The 21107-nt window shown below is 48.3% G+C and overlaps 1 protein-coding gene across 2 annotated transcripts in view; it reads left to right on the forward strand.

Annotated features, from left to right (window-relative positions):
* Positions 1–21107, forward strand: part of SMAP1 (small ArfGAP 1) — a 592387-nt gene that overhangs the window by 368913 nt on the left and 202367 nt on the right. For both annotated transcript variants that reach the window (XM_082249786.1, XM_082249787.1), the window contains one exon: positions 13145–13226. In XM_082249786.1, coding sequence (XP_082105912.1) covers positions 13145–13226 — 82 coding nt within the window. The remainder of the gene's footprint in view (positions 1–13144; positions 13227–21107) is intronic.

Raw genomic sequence — 21107 nt, forward strand, 5'->3', positions numbered from 1 at the left:
TGCCGTCTCAGTTCATATAGTCTGTGTCTCCATGTCCTGGTCAGGAAGGCAAAGAAGGACCCGTCAAGGCCACTGTATTAACAGGATCCGCTGTATGGCGTGTCAGGCCATCGCTTCTTCCTCTGTTCATCGTCCAGGGATTCAGAAGGTGATAAGGAACTTGGACAGTTAAGATTCAGTCCTACTACACCAGAATAACCAGCAGGATCAATGCCAGAACCAGGAGCTTCACAGAGGCACGTCAGCTCCTGGCGCCATCTTGGACACTCCCCACCTGCAGCTGCTTTTAATGCATCCAGATATCACACTTAGGGCTCTTTCACACGGTCTGCCTTTGTAGGCGGATGGATCCGTGCTGCTCAGCGGGGATCGATCCACCAATGCCCGCTGAGCCGAAGGATGACAGCTCCGTCTCCGCTTGCAGTGCGGAGAGGGAGGTGTCACAGCTCCCGCTGCTCTCTATGGGGTATCGGATGAGAGTGGACCGCCTGTCCGCTCTCATCGATCCGATCCCCAGGACGGATGGAAAATAGGGTTTCCATCCCTCCGGATTTCACGGACAGGATCGGATGCGGATGGCAGCGGGTGTCAGCGGAGGTGTCTCCGCTGACATCCGCTGCTCCATAGGGCTGAATGGGCGTCCGATCAGATCCGCCTAAAAAACTGACAGGCGGATCTGATCGGAACGCTCGTGTGAAAGAGCCTTTAATGCTACAGCAAGTACTGTCTGTTTCAGAAGATTCATGTTTTATAAACATGTAGTTTGGTTAAATCTCTTTGCTTATGACAATATGAGCAAGTTGCAGATGGGTATCTTTTGTTAATTTAGGACTTCGGTTATTTGTGAAAGACATTTGCTGAACATGATATGAAGCAAATTATATTTTATAAGGTAACTACCATGCTAAGACTTGCTTTTAGGTGTTATACAACAAAATTTACTGCGTCCAAACTAACTTTGTCGTCTTGCAGTTGACTCATTTCTTTCTATGTCAGAACTGGTGTATGGTTTGTATTTCAATCTTCTGATTGAAAGCTTCATTAGCCAAGAGTGGAATCAATGAAAATATGTCTTTTCTAAACCCGCTACTGACAATTATAGCTACATCCATTTGTTAGGATTGTGTTTACATTAGTGGAAAGCTCAGCCAGCTCTTTAAGAGCATCATAAGACACTTGGCTCTGCAGCAGAAAAAAGTATAATGAAGATGAAATGTCTTTTTTTTTTTTTTTGACATCTCGAAACCTTTAATTGCTCAGCTAGGTTAAAGGGCATCTCTCCGCTCTTTCAATGCCCTTTTACTCTGGGATTTTTTTGTTGTTTTTCTTGAGCTCTTTGTTGCAACGCCAGTGTCATGGCTTGACGAGCTTAGTTTACCAGTCAAGCCCTCCACCTGTCTCCTCCCTAGAGTTGGTGACCTTCAGCTTATTCTTAATTATCAGATAATGCCAAGTTTCTTAAGATGGTCTCAGAGAAACCTTCAAAAACACATATCCTTGAAATATGGCCTTAATAGGAAGCAAAGCATTGTAGGAGTACATGTGCTGCCTTTAGAGGCTGAATCTCTACTATGCTGTTTTGAATCAAATGACTGAACATGTTGCGAGTGCCACTGCACATGTTGTACAGCATAACATGTAAAGTGAACCTGTCAAAAACTGAAACTTCTATAGGTATTAATGCTGCTGAAATGCAGTTGTCTTTAAAATTGACCAAATATGAGAGAAATATTGTGGCTGTCATTGCTGACCTCTATTTAGAACAAGTTTACAAATAGGAACTTTTCTCTGACTTTCTTAATCAGCTTGTTCAGGGTCATTGTCTTAGAAAGTATTAAAGCTAGTAAGCAAGCAAGCAGAACAGCCAGATAACTTGCTTTTTTAGGAAGAGCTTGGCAATGGCAGGCCCCATATTTATCTCATGGCGGCTATCTAAAGTAAAAAAAAAAAAAAAAAAATACACTTGGATACAGTAGGTGATTAGAAAATGGCTAAAACTCTTGGCAATTTCCTTGTCACCTGTGTCCAATTGGAGTGACAACAATTAATGCTTTGTTCTTGTAACTCTATGGTGTTTAATACCTGTGGTAATAGTGTTCATTTCTATGAATTATTTTTTTAATTTGCATGACTTGATTTTTTTTCTTTACATTTTTCTGCTGCTCAACCTTTTGAGCAAAAGAGGTAGTTGGAGGGTTTCTAAAAAGAGCTGCTGGTGGTGCTGCAATGGTCACCTTTTCATATGGCTTAGTGTTTTTTTCTAAAAAGGAAAGAAAGCGTTTCTTTAACTGCTTGAATTGGGCTCTAATTTTTTTCTTTTTTTTTTACTAGTAATGCTGGTGATCAGCGAATTATACCGGAACTGCAATATAGTGCTAAAAATATGCACTGTCACTGTACTAATGACACTGGCAGAGAATGGGTTAACACCTGGGGCGATGAAGGGTTTAAATTTGTGGCCAACATGTTTTACTGTGTGCTATTTTTTTATTTCCCTACACAGGGCTCTTTTTGGTAATGTCCGGAGCCAATCGTAGGATGCCATTGACCAATCAGCATCCGGCACTCAAATATTTGGTTTGTGCTGAGCCAATTACAGCACAGCCAGGGCGGCATGTGCACATGGATCACGTACTAGGTACATGATCCGGCACAGGAGATCCGCTTTGTCGTCGTATATGTACAGTATAAGGTCAGCAAAGCATATAAAGCGGAACTTTAGTCAAAAAATTAAGTTCTGATAGATCACATCAGGCTGACCTATTTTACAGCTATAGCCATGTAAAACATTAAAGTATAACTAAAGTCAAATCTTTTTTTTTTTTTTTTTCTAGTTTTAGAGAGTGCAGGGGGATTAGAACACTTGTCTATTTTTTATTGCTGTCTATGCCCCTGTTAAGAAGATTCACCCTCTCTATTTGTCCGGTTTACCATTATCATTTTAAGTGAAAGTAAAATAACATTTTTGAGTTGTCCCTAGAAAAGTGACCTGGGGGTCCCCAAGAGATTACCTTAATTTGCAGTCATTTTCTCTCACTTCCTGTTTAGCTATGGGACAGGAAGTGAAGGGAAAACACCGCAATGGGACACAGATGGCGAAAAAAAATCGTGCTCTTTCCAAAAAGAAAAAAAAAAGTTTTTGTCTTTTTAGTTCTACTTTTAAAAAAGTGTCTATACTTTTTACAAACCAGTAATGCACTGTTTTGCCCTGCTCTGCACATACTTAGTTACTCTCTGTTCTTGGCGCTGTTCCTAAAATCAGAGCCCTTGGAAGTTGATCAGCTAACGACTTTAAGATTTATTGTTGTTGATGGAGGAAAAAAGTAACAGGAATGACGTAGACTGTGCAGAGGGAACACAGATTAGGGAGCAAGAAAAGCAGGAGAGCTGACAGGACAAACTCTGCTGCCAGGGAGACACAACAGTTAACCACTTCTGGACCGGAATATTTTACCCCCCCTTAAAGCAGTGTTCCAACCTCCCCTCGACCCCTCCAAAAATTAAGTCAGCAGCTACACATACTGTAGCTGCTGACTTTTAATATAGAACACTTACCTGTCCTGGAGTCCAGCGATGTCGGCACCGCAGCTGATGTTTCCATTGGCTGTCGGGTGCTGCCACCGCCATTGCCAGTGAGGGAACCTGGCAGTGAAGCCTTGCAGCTTCACGGGCTGGTCCCTAATGCGCATGCGCATTCAGATTGGCTCAGCGGCGGGAGAAGGAGAAGGGGTCGAAACTTCCGAGGGACAGCGCCACGGTGCCGTGTCCCAGAAGTGGGGAAGGGTACCTGTCAAAAACAGGTACCTGTTCCCCCCTGAAAGGTGGCAACTGTTGCACTGGAGGTGGGGGAGGAAGCAAATGAGTAGAAGTTCCACTTTTGGGTGGAACTCCGCTTTAATGACCAGGCAATTTTTTGCGATACAGCACTGCGTTACTTTAACTGGCAATTACGCAGACGTGCGATGCTGTACCCAAATAAAATTGCCATTGCCTGATGCCATCACCGTAAACAGGTGTGCACACTCCCAAAAGAAAAGGAGAGAATAGATAAAAAGGATGAGGGCTGAATAAGAGGATAGGAAGTCTTCAGTCCCTTAGAAAGGCCCAAAAGATGCACATTGAGACCACCTAGTATGGGCACAAAGGCGAAAATTGGAAATGTGGTCTATTATCTAAACAAAATTTGATATATAATCTGGTAGAGAAAGAATAAGTCTCATATCTCCAAGTGTATACTAGCACTAAGGTCAACTAAATGGTATAGGCAGGTGTCCTGAGTGTCTCACAAGGTGTCTATAAAAGGTAAAAGTTAAAAGGTATGGGGAGTATATGGAATTATGATTGTATAGAATAAAAAAATCAAATATATAATAGTAGTAAATGGAGAGAAAGTATAAAATATGTACCACAAGAAACAAGCGCATAGTGATCCCCTATTGAGTACAGTGTGTATGTATATATGTATGTGTGTGTGTATATATATATATATATAGTGTGTGTGTGTGTGTATATATATAATATATATTATATACAGTGCTTTGGGAAAGTATTCGGCCCCCTTGAACTTTGCGACCTTTTGCCACATTTCAGGCTTCAAACATAAAGATATAAAACTGTAATTTCTCTTACGTCCTCCGACAGTCGCCGCCCACTCATACAGTCGTCACCAATGGGTACTGACTTCCGCTCCGCAGGAGTAGCTAGGCATAAGACTTGTTAGTAACAAAAGCTTTTAGCGTAGATACACCAAGTGGGGGCTGTCCCACTGGTCAATACCCCCCTGCACTAAGCCATCCCAACCCAGTTTGTCTCTGCCTAGCGTCAGGAGTAGTCAGGCTTCCCTGTGCTGGGGCTACAGTCTCAGCTTTCTAATCTTTTATTTTTATTTTTAATATGTCAGTTTTTTTCTTTACATTACTAGCTGTTATTTTGTCAGCTTTAGTTAGTTGGATCTTCGGATAAAGATGGATCATGCGGAGCTGGGAATCAGACTGGCTGCCCTGGCCCTCCAGGGCAGAGGGTCATATGGATCCCCAGCCAGCCATCGAGCGTTCGTCTATGGTTCGCCCTGGCGCTATGAATGTCCCATCCCTGCTCGCAGCAGGGATGCAGCCTATGAGGTGGCTACCTCGCTGGACGTTTCTGCGGTCCTGTGTTGCAGTGTCCTGCGTTTCTGGCTGACGGCATTCCCTGTCATCTGAGGACAGAGGCTTTCCGTTAATGGAGGCACCCAACGCCATCCGGTACAGTAAGTACTTTTCTGTGTGGGGGCTTCTATCTGGGGTGGCAGTCCTGTGTTGCTGTGTGTTTCCCTCATGTCTGTGCGTTGTGGGGCTCCCTAATGTGATTCCTGCGGGGGGACCTCTTTAATTCACTGGTGAGCGCTGTGTGGTGTGGGGGCCCCTTTCCTGTGTCACTTGCTAGTGTTTTTGGGAGATGCAGACCTGTGTGAGGCGACCGCTGCGGCTGGGAACCGCGCAGTCCGCCATTTTGGATGTGGGCAGCATGCTGGCTTCACTATGGGCTTTTACAATAGCTTGCTATGTAGTATTTTTGGCGCTAACCGGCGCCATCTTGTGTGTGGCAGAACGATCGTTCCGAGCACATGCCGGCAGCCATCTTGCCGAAGCCTTCCATTCACTTCTATGGGCAGCCATTTTCCCTGGGCATTGCAGCATATAGTTCAGCCCCTGGTGACCTCACTTCCTTTTCCTTTGGAGCAGCAATCGGTGTAGTAACACTCTGTGGGGCTCTGCAGACTGTCTCTTCCATTTCTCTGTTTCTATCCTTCCTGGCTCAGTTTTGTCCCTTTTTGGGGGTCTGTGTACACAGTGATTATAGCGGTGGGCTGCGCTATCCGCAGCGGTTTTAAAGGGCCAGTACTTTTTTACTCATTGTTTTGGCAATGGATTCTCAGGACAGCAAATTCCCTCCAGCTTTGGTGGGGGACCCCAGTTCTGCTGAACCCCTCGTTATACCCAATTTGGCCGCTGTTGTGGCGTCTTTGGTGTCAAAAATGGAGGTGCTGATGGCTGAACGCGCTGCTAGGGAAAGGCCCAGATTATCTCTCTCCTCTGATTCAGATGGTGATGTGGCTGTTGTGGATGGCGTGCCCTTTTCAGGGTCTCGCTCGTCCCTGGACCCTTTGGGGTCTGAGGGGGAGGCGGAGGTGCAGGGGGTTGATGAATCTTCCCCCGGGGTCGCCTGAAGAACGCGCTCACATGGATGAGTTGATTTCTTCTGTTAAAGAAACACTACACTTGGAGGATGAGCCCACTCCTCCGGCCATTGTGTCCTCTTTTGGGACACATAGGTCCCGCAAGTCGGCGCAGGTTTTCCCCTGCCCCTCTGAGTTTCATCACACAGTGAATGAACAATGGCGCAGTTTAAAACGCCCCTTCACGGTGCCTAGTCGGTTTAAACTGCTTTACCCCTTTGCGCCTTCTACGGATGCGCGCTGGTGCGTGGCTCCCCAGGTGGATCACGCTGTGGCCGTGTTGAACAAGGCTATCTTGGTCCCCACTGAGGATACCCCGGTGTTCCGGGATCCTACGGACAGGAGGTTGGAGTCTTTGGCCCGCCATGGCGGGCTCTATGCTCAAACCTATTTTCGCTTCTGTCATGGTGTCTCAGGCGGTGGCAGACTGGACTAAGGTGCTTAGACGCACTCTCGTGTCTGATTCTGCCCTACCTGTTACGCTGGAAATGGTGGACCAAATTCATCAAGGGGTCATGTTTTTGTGTGATGCGGCCTTAAATGAGGCCCCTTTAGCTGCACGCCTGTCTAGTGTCCCGGTACTTAACCATTGACTGATCTGGCTGAAGAGCTGGTCGGCTGACCAGACGTCACGGAAAACGGTGGCTGACTTTCCTTATGCTGGGTCTCGCCTTTTTGGCGAGGCTTTGGATACTTTGGTGAAAGGAGTCACTGGGGGCAAGAGCACTCTGCTGCCCCAGCATCCGAAGAACAAATCCTTTCGCGGCAAGCGGGGTCCCGCTTTTAGGCCCACTCGGGTCCTTTCGTGCCTTTAAGTCACAATTCAAGGGCAAACCTTTCAAGGGCCAAGGTGGCCAGAAGAAGCCCTGGGCGGGTAAGCAAACGTCCGGCCATGCCGGTACGACGCCTCAGTCCGCCTCTGCCTGAAGGGACGCCCTCAACCGTTTCAGGGGTGGGGGGACGTTTGCGCGGTTTCCTCCAACCTTGGCTGCTCCGTATTCCGGACAGGTGGGTTCAGGAAATCATTCGATCGGGATACAAGATCGAATTCCTTTCAAGGCTGGCGGACAGATTTTTTCCCTCAAATCTTCAGTTGACCCCAGGGCGTTTACAGGACCTGTATCAGGCGGTGCAGGATCTCCTGGCTCAGGGGGCGATTGTCCCGGCTCCTCATCGGGACAGGTTTCGGGGGTTTTACTCCAATCTGTTCACTGTGTCCAGAAAGGAGGGCAAAGTGCGTCCAATCCTGGACTTGAAAGCGCTGAACCGCGTCGTGCACGTTCGGAAGTTCCGCATGGAATCCCTCCGCTCAGTGGTGGACTCCCTGAGTCCAGGGGAATTCCTGGCCTCTATCGACCTGAAAGATGCGTACCTGCACATCCCCATTTTCGAGGTTCCTCAGAGGTACCTCTGGTACGCCATTGCGGAGGACCACTATCAGTTTGTAGCGTTACCTTTCGGTCTCGCTTCGGCTCCAAGGGTCTTTACCAAAGTGCTGGCGCCTGTTCTGGGCCTCTTGAGGGCACAGGGCATTGCGGTCTTGGGATATCTGGATGATCTCCTGTTAAGATCGAGTGCCAGTCAGAGCTTGATGTGCGATCTGTCAACTATGGTGCAGACGCTACAGGAGTTCAGTTGGACAATCAACGTTCAGAAGTCGCAACTGTCTCCTTCGGTTCGCCTTCCCTATCTGGGAATGGTTCTGGACTCTGCTCAAGCAAAGGTTTTTTTGCCGGAGGACAAGCTCCGGACCCTTCAAAACGAGGTCAGGTCCCTCAGGGACAACCAGTCCTCGTCGCTCAGGACCTGTATGCGGTGCCTGGGGTTAATGGTATCAGCCTACGAGGCGATACCATTCGCTCAGTTTCACACTCGGTCTCTTCAAGCAGAGATCTTGGCCAGGTGGGACAGACTTCCTCAGTCCTTGGATCTGAGGGTTTCGTTGAGTCGCCAGACCAGAATGGATCTTCTATGGCTTCTGTCCGCAGCTGTGTCAGAAGGAAAATCCTTCCGTCCTTTGCTGTGGACGGTGATTACCACGGATGCCAGCCTGTCAGGCTGGGGTGGAGTCCTGGGCGACCTGTCTGCCCAGGGGACTTGGTCGGAGGAGGAATCCTCCCTTCCGATCAACATCTTGGAATTGAGAGCGATCAAACTCTGTCTCTTCCAGTGGCCGGATCGACTTCGGGGCCGTCCTGTTCGGGTATAAACGGGCAATGCTACCGCGGTGGCTTACATCAACCACCAAGGGGGCACCAGGAGTGCCCGGGCGGCCCGGGAGGTGACCGACATTCTATCTTGGGCCGAGACTCATGTCCCGGCGATATCGGCAGTTCATATTCAGGGTGTGGAGAATTGGCAGGCCGACTATCTGAGCCGCCAGACTCTGGACCAGGGGGAATGGTCCCTTCACCCGGAGGTCTTCCAAATGCTGTGTGCCAAGTGGGGATCCCCAGATGTAGATCTGTTCGCGTCTTGGCTAAACCACAAGGTGGAAAGGTTCGTGGCAAGAACGCGCGATCCGCGGGCAGACGCCTCGGATGCGTTGGTGGCCCCTTGGCATCAGTATCGCCTGATGTATGCCTTTCCTCCGATTCAGTTGTTGTCCAGGTTCCTTCGCAGGCTAGCCTCGGAACCAACATTGGTGATCCTAGTGGCGCCGGACTGGCCACGCCCGTCCTGGTACGCCGACGTTGCTCACCTGGTGGTCGAGCCTCCTTGGCGGCTGCCCCTGCGGGAAGATCTACTGTCTCAGGGACCGATCTTCCATCCTGCTTTACAGTCGCTGGCTTTAACGGCCTGGCTGTTGAAAGCCAGGTCCTGAGAGACAGGGGTTTCTCCACGGAGGACATTCCTACTTTAATCAAGGCTAGGAAAGCCTCGTCTGGTAAGATTTATTACCGTACCTGGAAAGCTTATTTTGCCTGGTGTGAGTCCAGGGGGTTTTCTCCTCGCTCATACTCGGTGACGAGAGTGTTGGCTTTCCTTCAGACTGGTGTGGACCAGCGCCTGGCGCTGGCCACGATAAAGGGCCAGGCTTCTGCACTGGCTGTTCTTTTTCAACGCCCTGTGGCGTCTCACTCCTTAATTTGCACCTTCATTCAAGGTGTGCGACATTTGGCTCCTCCCCGGAGGGAGCCTTTACCTCCATGGGACTTGAACTTGGTTCTGTCCGTGTTACAGCGTTCTCCCTTTGAAAACATCCGGGAGATATCGTTACCTCTGCTGTCTAAAAAGGTTGCCTTTCTAGTGGCGATCACTTCGGCTCGCAGAGTGTCGGAGCTGGTGGCGTTGTCTTGCCGCTCTCCTTACTTGGTGATTCACAAGGATAAGGTGGTCTTGAGACCTCATTCGTCTGAATTCCACCTTAATGAGTACGTTGTTCTGCCTTCGCTCTGTGCGAAGCCGAAGCATCCTAAGGAGGTTGCTTTTGCATTCCTTGGATGTTGTCAGGGCGATCAGGGTTTACCTATTGTCCACTGAATCCTTTCGGAAATCTGATTCCCTCTTTGTCCTTCCTGAGGGACCTCGGAAGGGCATGGCTGCATCGGCAGCGACCATTGCCAAATGGATCAGACAGACCATTGAACAGGCCTATGCTTTGAAGGAACGGGTTCCACGCTTCCCTATTAAGGCGCACTCTACCAGAGCTTTGAGTATGTCCTGGGCCTACTGGCATCGGGCCTCGGTGGCCCAGGTGTGCAAGGCTGCGACTTGGTCGTCGGTGCAAACTTTTTCCAAATTCTATAAGGTGGATGTTCTGGCATCAGCTGATGCCTCCTTTGGCCGCAAAGTTCTTAGTGCGGCAGTGCCATGAGGGACCCTTGTTTTTTTTTGTGGGTCCCTGGCTGTTGGGGTTGTTTATCCCCTGGGTTATTTGCCATCCTGGGCAGTTGCTCCTGTTGAGCCTTTTTTCTGTTGCCCTGAAGGTTCTCTTACTGTGTGTGTAAGGTTCCTTTCTCTGATGTGGGTACTGCGTTGCCTTTTCTACGGTTGCGTCTCCCACCCCTCATGTCTTCACTGCTTTGGGACGTCCCATTGGTGACGACTGTATGAGTGGGCGGCGACTGTCGGAGGACGTAAGAGAAAACGGAATTTTTGTAAAATCTTACCGTAAAATTTGTTTCCCTGAGTCCTCCGACAGTCGCCGCCCCCGCCCCTCTTTTGGGGTTTTCTTGTACACTTACCAATATGCTACCAAACTGAGTTGGGATGGCTTAGTGCAGGGGGGGGGGTATTGACCAGTGGGACAGCCCCCATGGTTGTGTCTATGCTAAAAGCTTTTGTTACGAACAAGTCTTATGCCTAGCTACTCCTGCGGAGCGGAAGTCAGTACCCATTGGTGACGACTGTATGAGTAGGCGGCGACTGTCGGAGGACTCAGAGAAAGGAATTTTACGGTAAGATTTTACAAAAATTCTGTTTTTTTGTGAAGAATTAACAACAAGTGGGACACAATCATGAAGTGGAACGAAATTTATTGGATATTTCAAAGTTTTTTAACAAATAAAAAACTGAAAAATTGAGCGTGGAAAATTATTCAGCCCCCTTAAGTTAATACTTTGTAGCGCCACCTTTTGCTGCTATTACAGCTGTAAGTCGCTTGGGGTATGTCTCTATCAGTTTTGCACATCGAGAGACTGAAATTTTTGCCCATTTCTCCTTGCAAAACAGCTCGAGCTCAGTGAGGTTGGATGGAGAGCATTTGTGAACAGCAGTTTTCAGTTCGTTCCACAGATTCTCGATCGGATTCAGGTCTGGACTTTGACTTGGCCATTCTAACACCTGGATATGTTTATTTGTGAACCATTCCATTGTAGATTTTGCTTATGTTTTGGGTCATTGTCTTGTTGGAAGACAAATCTCTGTCCCAGTCTCAGGTCTTTTGCAGACTCCATCAGGTTTTCTTCCAGAATGGTCCTGTATTTGGCTCCATCCATCTTCCCATCAATTTTAACCATCTTCCCTGTCCCTGCTGAAGAAAAGCAGGCCCAAACCATGATGCTGCCACCACCATGTTTGACAGTGGGGATGGTGTGTTCAGGGTAAAGAGCTGTGTTGCTTTTACGCCAAACAGTTTTGCATTGTTGCCAAAAAGTTCGATTTTGGTTTCATCTGACCAGAGCACCTTCTTCCACATGTTTGGTGTGTCTCCCAGGTGGCTTGTGGCAAACTTTAAACGACACTTTTTATGGATATTTGCTTCAGTATGTCGCAGTACGTTAACATTCATGGTTCCCTCAATGAACTGTAGCTCCCCAGTGCCGGCAGCACTAATGCAGCCCTAGACCATGACACTCCGACCACCATGCTTGACTATAGTCAAGACACACTTGTCTTTGTACTCCTTACCTGGTTGCCGCCACACACACTTGACACCATCTGAACCAAATGAGTGTATCTTGGTCTCATCAGACCACAGGACATGGTTCCATTAATTGTTCCAGTAAAACACTGTTCTACAAGTTGTACACTTACTACTTTACATTGTAGCAAAGTGTCATTTCTTCAGTGTTTACAAAAATGTGAGGGGTTGTACTCACTTTTGTGCGATACTATATATGTATGTGTATGTAAATATATATATTTACAATTAAGACATTCAATCATTGATTGTATACGTGTATCATCTGTGGCAGGTTAACTGCTTAACATCTGCTTTCAATTGGGTCACCGCTATCCATACCTGCCATCCTATTTAGGACGCTGAATTTGTATACTTTAATGGGTAGAGTAGGTTCAACTGTCTTAGGGTTAATTTATATGTCCTAACAAATTTTGATTTAAAAACAAAATCTTTTTTTTATTTTTTGGACATTAACAGCAAAAATATTTAATTGAAATAATGTTACAGCGCCTAGAAAATGTTTCTGTCAGATTTGTTTTGGAAATCATGTGTACATAAAGACATGAGCTATAAATTCACAGCATGTGGTGTTAGAGAATGGGTTACACCGTAGAGGGTGTAGACAGTGTAATGTGTAAATATTGTCACCATTCCCTTTGTCGTCCTGACGTTTTGTAGTTTCCATTGCCTGCTTTAATGAAGAAACCTAGAATAAAAGGAAAACCTAAAGTTCTTTAGGTGTAAAGTTCAAGACTGTACATTTCTGCTCCCAACACAATACAGTGCAGCTGCTCACTTGTCTGTGAAACCCAAGAGACTTCTATAGATGTGAAAACTAATTCTAGCTGCCTTCAGAGTGGTATGTTGGGAAACCTGCAGGCTTGTGAACTTCACACCTGAAGATCTCTAGAATAGGTGCACAGAGGTAAGCGTAGTGCACATCATTACTTACCTTACCCTTATCTGAGATCTTTTCATCCTGCAGTTCTTTTTTAAGGGTCAAGAACAAAGAAAATTGTGTCCAATCTGAGAAAATGGATATTTTCATAAGGAACATACGACAATGCACTCAGCTTGCTTTCAATACAAACCTATTGTGTAAATATCATCTGTACAATTAATTGGTGCCCTTGGGTTCCTAATATGACTATTCACATATAGCTTGTTTATACTAGTTTTTACAACCTGTTCTAAAATGTTACCTGTGTGAAGCATGAAAGCTGGCATACCTTTATTCTTTTGTAACCCTATTTGTTAGAATTGCAGAGTATTTTATTTTTGTACCAGCATTTAGAAACCTAAAAATGCTCTCCTTTTAAATATGACTACCACTACATTTAAGTTGAAGAGAATTATGTCATTGACAGCATCTAAAATAGGTCAGAGGAGTTAACTTTTTACAGAGAACGGTTTCATTATGTTGCAGTTAGTAATTGTATGTCTTTGGTAGTATTAGTTTGAACTGCATTATGTGCTTCTACCAACTATTACAGATTGTATTAAATATACCAGGAAAGGATAAATGTTCCATTGCTTTCCCTTAAGTGCCTAATTAATGAATGCTTTGCTGCTTTTCACAGGTATCGAAAAAGGAGCCACAGTTAGAGGTTAAAGCTAGTCCAAAGAGAGCCCCAGAAATGACCATTGATCTTTTAGGACTTGGTAAGTAATAAATAATGAACACTCTCCGTTGTTACTTTACAAAATGACTACAATGAAACCTTAGCAGAAGGGAGCATCAAGCCTTTATCTTCCATATGCCAACTGATATTGTTACCCGGGCTTGTAAATGGCATGATTAAGTCTGCTGAGAGCCCTGTATTAAAGAAAATGTTTAATAAGGGGGCCTGTTTCTGTCAGCAGTGCTGTCTCCACCAAAATACCAGTAATGAGCTCCTTGGGGAAGGAAAAGCTATCAAAGTGATCTTCAAAGTCTTGTTGCATAATGACATTTTCACCATTTAAATATAACTTTTTTAATGTAAAGAATAAGACGCTGGGGCGGTTTTATTGTACTTTTTTCAGTACATTTTTTTAAAAACTGTCATGTACTTTTGAGTGAGCCCTCTTTCCCATATTCTGTTCTGAGAAGGTGTTTGTTGCTTTTATGCCCTTTTCACATGAGAGAGAATTCCTTTATTTCTCTTTCGTTCATTGACGGACACAGCTCCTTATCTTCTTGGCCATTGGGTTATACTGCCCCATACAGAAGTAGGACACTAGGCAGCTTTACTACACCTATGGGGCAGTCCCAGGGAGTATACTCCAACTCTAAAATATAGGCACTTTGTTTTTTTTCTGCCTAATCAGGAGTAAGGACCTAGTTCCTTTCTGGGATCTCTGGTACTGGCATTTTTTTTTCCTTTTAAATGCAACTTTTTCTTATCTTTATTTTGTTCCTGTGAGAATCTACAAACAACCACTAGACTGGGCGACGGTGGATAATCTAGATCCAGAGGGTCCCCCAAGTCTGGCCAGGGAGCGCACACAGGCCTCAGGGCTGTGCTAGGTTGGCCGTGACATAGCCCCACTGGATGGGGCTGGCCTGCGAGTAAAACAACTCGCGAGGGTGCATACGACCTGGCCTCAGCCTGAGTCGCAGCGTTCCTCCTGGCCAACACCCACCCATATTACGATAGAGCGGTGGTCTGTCAGGAGCAGCGGTGCCCACCCTGTTCCTGGTATGGTAAGTAGCAGTCCCCCCCTCTTCCTCCGGAGGGTTTCCTGGTGCGTAACGGGTTTCCTCGCCACCCTGGGTGGTGACTAGGGCAGAGATGCCCTCTGGGCTCCCTGATGCAGCTGTTGGGCTGGGGAAGCAGATGGTTTAGCATTCGCGGGTTTGTGCGGCTGAATCTGGCCAAAAATTTAGACTGCGACTTTGGAGCCTACTGGTCGGGAGCTATGTGGGGCGGCCCCAGTGAGGGTGCATCCGCCCTTCCCTCCGCTACCCCTGAGTGGTTGGCTACGCGGGGGCTCACGCCTAAGTAGCTTGATGTCTACAAAAGAGAGAGAGAGAAAGCCAAGCGCCGATCTAAGTGTAGCACAGCAGTAGTTTTAATGACACACAATAAAATCGTTTCTCACAAGAGGTCCATAAAAGCAGGCATTGGTAAAACCAGTAAGGGGAAGGTCTCTGGGGTCACATCCGAGGTGGAAGATCCAGTCAGGCGGTAGCGCTGTGATGAGGGAGGACAGCCGATGGCCTCATGTCGGAGGCGGGAGACGTGCAGATCCTCTGTGGTGGTGAAGCAGCGTGGGACCGCCGGTCGGATGGCTGTGACGTCACTTCCGCAGACAGCAGGGAATCGAACGGCGACGCGTTGCGGAGCTCCGCTCCTTCTTCAGGCTGTGCAGGGGCCATTTTGAATGTGGTATTTATGCCCATAGTCCGGGACAAAGAATACAGTGGCTCAGGAGGGACAAATTTGGGAAGGGCCAACCAGCAATGGGATTAGTATCTAAACAAAGAGTGGTGGAGGCTAGAGGAGGTAGCTGTATGGGGGGGGAGAGGGGGGTGGAGGAATGGGGGGGGGAGAGGGGGGTGGAGGAATGGGGGGGGGGGAAGAAGGGGGGGGGAGGAAAAGGGGGGGGGAAATGTGCGGACTTAACTGGATGTTTTAGTATTGTGGCCAATAACAGTGTAACACTACAAGATGAATGTTCATGTTATGGAGAGTTGTGTGCATGAAGGGAGGACTAGATTATCTTTTTGGACTGAAACGGCCCGTGCGGTAAGAGCGCACATGTGTGGATATCTGCAGTAAGGACAATTGATATGAAAAAGAAGTTATAAATAAATATGTGAAGGGTGTAGTCAGGGAATGTTTGGACTGGTGCAACATGATTGGATTGATTTTGTGAAATGTATGGACTTACGCATGAAGGCAAAAATGGGGGGGGGGGGAAGAAAATGTGTCCGTGCGTGAATGCGTATTCATGCACGCATGTTCGCAAGCATGTGTATATGCGTGCTTCCACATACACACACACAAAACCACACACTCACACACGCACACCCATGGGAAGTTGGTGTGCCAGTGTGTGGGCGGGTGTCGTGCGGGGCATATATGGAAGAAGGTCATACTATGAATCGGATAGTGGTAAAGAAACTATGTGGGCAAGGTTAACTTATATATGGGTACTTACTTTGGTGTTGGCTTGATATGAAGAAGCATATGTCGGGAGGGTTCAAAAAGATCTCTGGAAGACTGAAGGAAGCACCTGGGCAGAAAATGATCATGTTAGTATACCACAAGAATTATTACTTGGGGAGATGGGCTACAGCAGCACATTGATTTCGATTTCTTCGTTCAGGCCCCCAGGCGAGAGCGTTTCAAGGGAGTAAATCCAGAAGGTTTCCCTCTGGTACAACCGCTTGAAACGCTCTGTCCTGGGCAAGGTGTTAGGAATTGACTCAATTACCAACACCTTGCCCAGGGGTGGCCCCAATGAGGTTACTGAAGCCCCCTGCCTGGCTGGGTTCTATGCGCTCGCAGCTGGGCCTCCACAAAAATTTAGGCCGCGGCTTGCAGCCAGCTTGGAGCCTCTCTTGGAGGGGTTGCACTGTTGGGCAGTTTACTTTTTTGATGGCAGCCATCCCGCCATTATTATGTAGGGCATTTGCCCTTTTTTAGCGCTGTTGGCCCATCAGGGTACCTTGCCTGCGTGTCCGCATCGTGGGGGGCGGCCTCCTTTTTAAGGGGCTATTTTCTATTATGTGAGCCTCTATGGAGGGCGATCCCCTTGTTTTTTTGTGGGGTCCAGTTTGTAGTCCATTTGTGGGCCCTTGGTGGGCGTCTCCTTTGCAGAATCGCAGTCGGAGGCCCTCCCCTGATATGTTTTCTGGGTGAGCTTAGTTTATAGCTCCCTCCCCGGCCTCATCTGTCTCATCCGATCCTCGATCTGTTTCAGCCGCAGGGAGTCACCCTACTGGGTCTGCATCCACGCACCCGGAGTGCTCAGATAGTGAGAATGATTCCTCTGCTCCTCTAGTCACGCATGGAAAGGTGCTTGTGGATTCACTGACTGTGTCAGTGCGTGAAACTTTAAAAATGCGGCTGATGCTGCGTCGGAGGTACCGGTCTCTCTTGGCATCCACAGGCCCTCCCTTTTTCTGCTTACTTTGGCAACATTGTCATGTCACAAAACAGTGTGGTTGTCCAAAACGCATCCTTTTGGCCCCTAAGCGTTTTGCTATGCGGTAACCAAATGAGGATTCCCTGCTTAAAAAGTGGACAGTGCCACCTGTAGTGGACTCACTGGTTTGCAGGTTTAAATAAAGCTACCCTAATTCTACTTGAGGAGTCCCCTGCCTTTAAAGATCCGGCTGATAGGACGGGTGGAAGTTCTTGTCCTCCATATGTTCACTGTTGCTGGTTCGGCACTTAGGCTGGTATTTATGCCCTTGTGTCGCAAACTCTGACCAAGTGTACTAAACATTTATGCTGAGTCCTGGAGGGGAAACAACTTCCCTCTGCCTTTGCGGAGCTTGCAGATCAGTTGGTCCAGGGGTTACAGTATATCTGTAATGCCTCTTTGGATGCGGCACCTTTGATTTCTAGGCTGTCTGTATCCGCAGTGGTCCTTCAGTGTATTATTGTGCTGAAGTGCTGGTCTGCAGACCAGACTTCTAAAAAGGCCTTATCTGATCTCCCCCTTGTAGGAGATTCTTTTTGGAGCTTCCTTGGATGACATCAAGGGTCACACAGGTGGAGATGGAGTACTTCTTCCACAAGCTACAAGGGCAAGGAGCCCCATCCTAGATGTGGGCCATTTTTCTCGGCTCATAAGAGAGACCTTTTCATCCCTTTTTAGGGTCTCAAGGCAAGGGATCAAAGCCCTTCAGGGCCTTCACCGGAGGTTCCAAGAGGACCTGCTCTGGCAAGCCACGAGCAGGCATTTAGACCTGCCGACAAGGCTTCCTCTGCATAGAGGAGCACCCTCACCCGTATCTGGGGTGGGGGACGTATTAGCTGGTTTCTGGATGCGTGGACCTCGCAGGCACACAGGACGAGCCTCTCTTGGAGGGGTTGCACTGTTGGGCAGTTTATTTTTTTGATGGCAGCCATCCCGCCATTATTATGTAGGGCATTTGCCCTTTTTTAGCGCTGTTGGCCCATCAGGGTACCTTGCCTGCGTGTCCGCATCGTGGGGGGCGGCCTCCTTTTTAAGGGGCTATTTTCTATTATGTGAGCCTCTATGGAGGGCGATCCCCTTGTTTTTTTGACCAAGTGTACTAAACATTTATGCTGAGTCCTGGAGGGGAAACAACTTCCCTCTGCCTTTGCGGAGCTGGCAGATCAGTTGGTCCAGGGGTTACAGTATATCTGTAATGCCTCTTTGGATGCGGCACCTTTGATTTCTAGGCTGTCTGTATCCGCAGTGGTCCTTCAGTGTATTATTGTGCTGAAGTGCTGGTCTGCAGACCAGACTTCTAAAAAGGCCTTATCTGATCTCCCCCTTGTAGGAGATTCTTTTTGGAGCTTCCTTGGATGACATCAAGGGTCACACAGGTGGAGATGGAGTACTTCTTCCACAAGCTACAAGGGCAAGGAGCCCCATCCTAGATGTGGGCCATTTTTCTCGGCTCATAAGAGAGACCTTTTCATCCCTTTTTAGGGTCTCAAGGCAAGGGATCAAAGCCCTTCAGGGCCTTCACCGGAGGTTCCAAGAGGACCTGCTCTGGCAAGCCACGAGCAGGCATTTAGACCTGCCGACAAGGCTTCCTCTGCATAGAGGAGCACCCTCACCCGTATCTGGGGTGGGGGACGTATTAGCTGGTTTCTGGATGCGTGGACCTCGCAGGCACACAGGACAAGTGGGTCCGCAAAGTCAATCAGTCCGGCTACAAGATCGAGTTTCGGTCTTATTCTCCGAAAAGGTTCTTCCCTTCCAACCTGCACTTGTCCCCAGATCGCTTAAGGGGTCTCTTTGGGGCAGTGCAAGACTTGTTACTTCAAGGGGAATTGTTCTGTTTCCGACTTCGGAACGTTTTCAGGTGTTTTCCTCAAACGTCTTTACTGGACCTCAAGGTCCTAAACTGCTTTGTACGGGTACAGAAGTTCCAATTGGAGTCCATTGTCACGGTAATGATGTCCCTACATCAGGGGGAGATTTCCCCTGCTTTGCCGTGGGCGAGGAGCATTATCAGTTTGTGGCCATTACCCCTTGGTCTCGCCTCCACTCCTCAGGTCTTCAGAAAAGTATTGGCCTAAGTGCTAGCATTTTTGCGTGGGGGGGGGGGGGTCACAGTACGGGGGTACCTGGATGATCCTCTTCAGCGAGCGGAGCCTCCAACTGCTCTGATGGACAACTGGGAAATTACCCTACAAACTCTGAGCGAGTTTGGTTGGTTTCTGAACCTTCAGAAGTCTGCTCTGGTTCTGCCCACAAAACTGGACCATCTGGCTATCTGACTATCTCTGGACTTGGCCTCAGCCAGAGTGTTTCTTACTCTGGAGAAACTCCAGACATTGTAGGAGGCAATTCAGCTTCTGTTGTCCAGCAGGCGGTCATCCCTCTGGGCTTGCAAGCGGGGGCTGGGCCTGATGGTGTCTACCTTCCAGGTGGTTCCGTTGGAACGGAGCAGACATGTGGAGAGCAGATTATCCTGGTGGCTGCAGGTGCCTGGTTCTGCTGGGTGGTGAGTCTGGTGGGGTCTTCTCACTCTCTGCTAAGGATCACTGGGTGCTTTGGGCCTGGCGACTGAGCAGTGCTACCAGCGCGGTGAGGGTTGTCCCTTTTCAGTGTGTTACATTTTTTGTGGGGTCCCCCTGGTGACTCATGGAGTTTTTGGAGCACATCTCCCCACCTGATCCCATCTCTGAGGCTGTGGGGCTCTCCGGGTACCAACCATCCATCGATGCACCAATGCCGGTCCTGGAGTCCTTTGTGTTCTGGGTAGAGGTGGTTTTCAGCCGACCGACTAGAAAAAAACGCCCCCCCCCCCTTGCCTTCCCCTGCCTCATCAGTCTCATCAGATCCTGAATCTGATACGGCCGCTGCGGATGTGGGTCACCCTGCTGGGTCTGCGACCACGCGCCCGGAATCCTCAGATAGTGAGGAGGATTCTTCCACATCTGCAAACACGCACAAAAAGGCGTTGGGGGAAGCACTGATTGTATCTGTGCGAGAGACCTTGAAGATGGAGCAGTGGCGACGGAGGTGCAGGTTCCCTTTGGCACTCACAAGCCATCCAGAGCGCAAAGCTGTTTCCTTTCCCCCCTTATTTTGACAGAATTGTGGCTAAAGAGTGGGGACAACCAAAGCAGCCCCTTAGGGTTCCTAGCGATTTACTAGGTGATACCCCTATGAGGAGTGCTTTATTAAGAGGTGGACTGTTCCACTGGTGGTCAACCCTCCGGTTTCCAGATTGAACAAGGCGACCATGATTCCGGTTGAAAAGTCCCCAGCCTTTTTAAAATCTGGCTGACAGGAAGGCAGAGGCTTTGACCCAGAATGTGTACACTCTGGCTGATTCGGCACTGAGGCTGGCATTCACCATTGCCCTAGTGTTGCAAACTCTGACTGAGTGGGCTAAGCTTTTATGATGTGACCTGGAAGGAGAACAGCTCCCCCCTGCCTTTGCTGAGCTGGCAGACCAGCTAGTCCAGGGGCTGCAATTTCTGTGATGCTTCTTTGGATGCGGCTCCCCTAGTGGCTCGGCTCTTTTTCCGAAGTGATCCTTCCGCGTGTCTTTTGGCTCAAATGCTGGTCTGCGGAGCAGTCTTCTAAAAAGGCCTTGACTGATCTCCCCTTTCAAGGAGATCGCCTGTTTTGGAGCTACCCTGGATGACATAATTAAAGGTCTGACGGGGAAAGAGTACCTTTCTTCCGCAGGCTACTAAGGGCAAGGAACCTCGTCGTAGATGTGGGCCCTCTTTCTTGGCTTATAAGAAGTTTTTTTTGTCCCTCAGGGTCAACTGACAAGGGCTCGAAGCCTTCCAGGGCCTCCTCTGCAGGATCCAAATGAACCTGGTCTGGCAAGCTGAGAGCGGGCTTCTCCAGACTGGCGGACAAGGCTCCTTCGACATGAAGGTGCACCCCCACCTGTATTAGGGGTGGGGGGACGTCTTTGCTGGTTTTTGGACCCGTGGACTTTCCTGGTACAAGACAAGTGGGTCCACAAATTAATTTGGTCCAGCTACAAGATCGAGTTTCGCTCTTGTCCCCCGGCAAGGTTCTTTCCTTCCAAATTGCAACTGTCCCCGGAACGCTTACAGGGTCTGGTTAGGGAGGTACAAGATCTGTTACTTCAAGGGGTGATTGTCCCGGTTCCGACTTTGGAACATTTTCAGGGTTTTTACTCAAACCTGTTTACAGTTCCCAGGAAGGAAGGCAAGGTGCATCCAATCCTGGACCTCAAGGCGTTGAACTACTTTGTGTAGGTGCAGAAGTTCAGAATGGAGTTTCTTCGCACAGTGGTGGCATCCCTGCCGGTCAGCAGTGCTTTCTCTGCTTTGTCGTGGAAGAGGAGCATTATCAGTTTGTGGCCTTACCCTTTGGTCCCGCCTCGGCTCCTTGGGTCTTCACAAAAGTGTTAGC

This window comes from Pelophylax lessonae, assembly GCF_965119305.1.
Source record: "Pelophylax lessonae genome assembly, chromosome: 3".
In the NCBI taxonomy this organism is placed as follows: domain Eukaryota; kingdom Metazoa; phylum Chordata; class Amphibia; order Anura; family Ranidae; genus Pelophylax; species Pelophylax lessonae.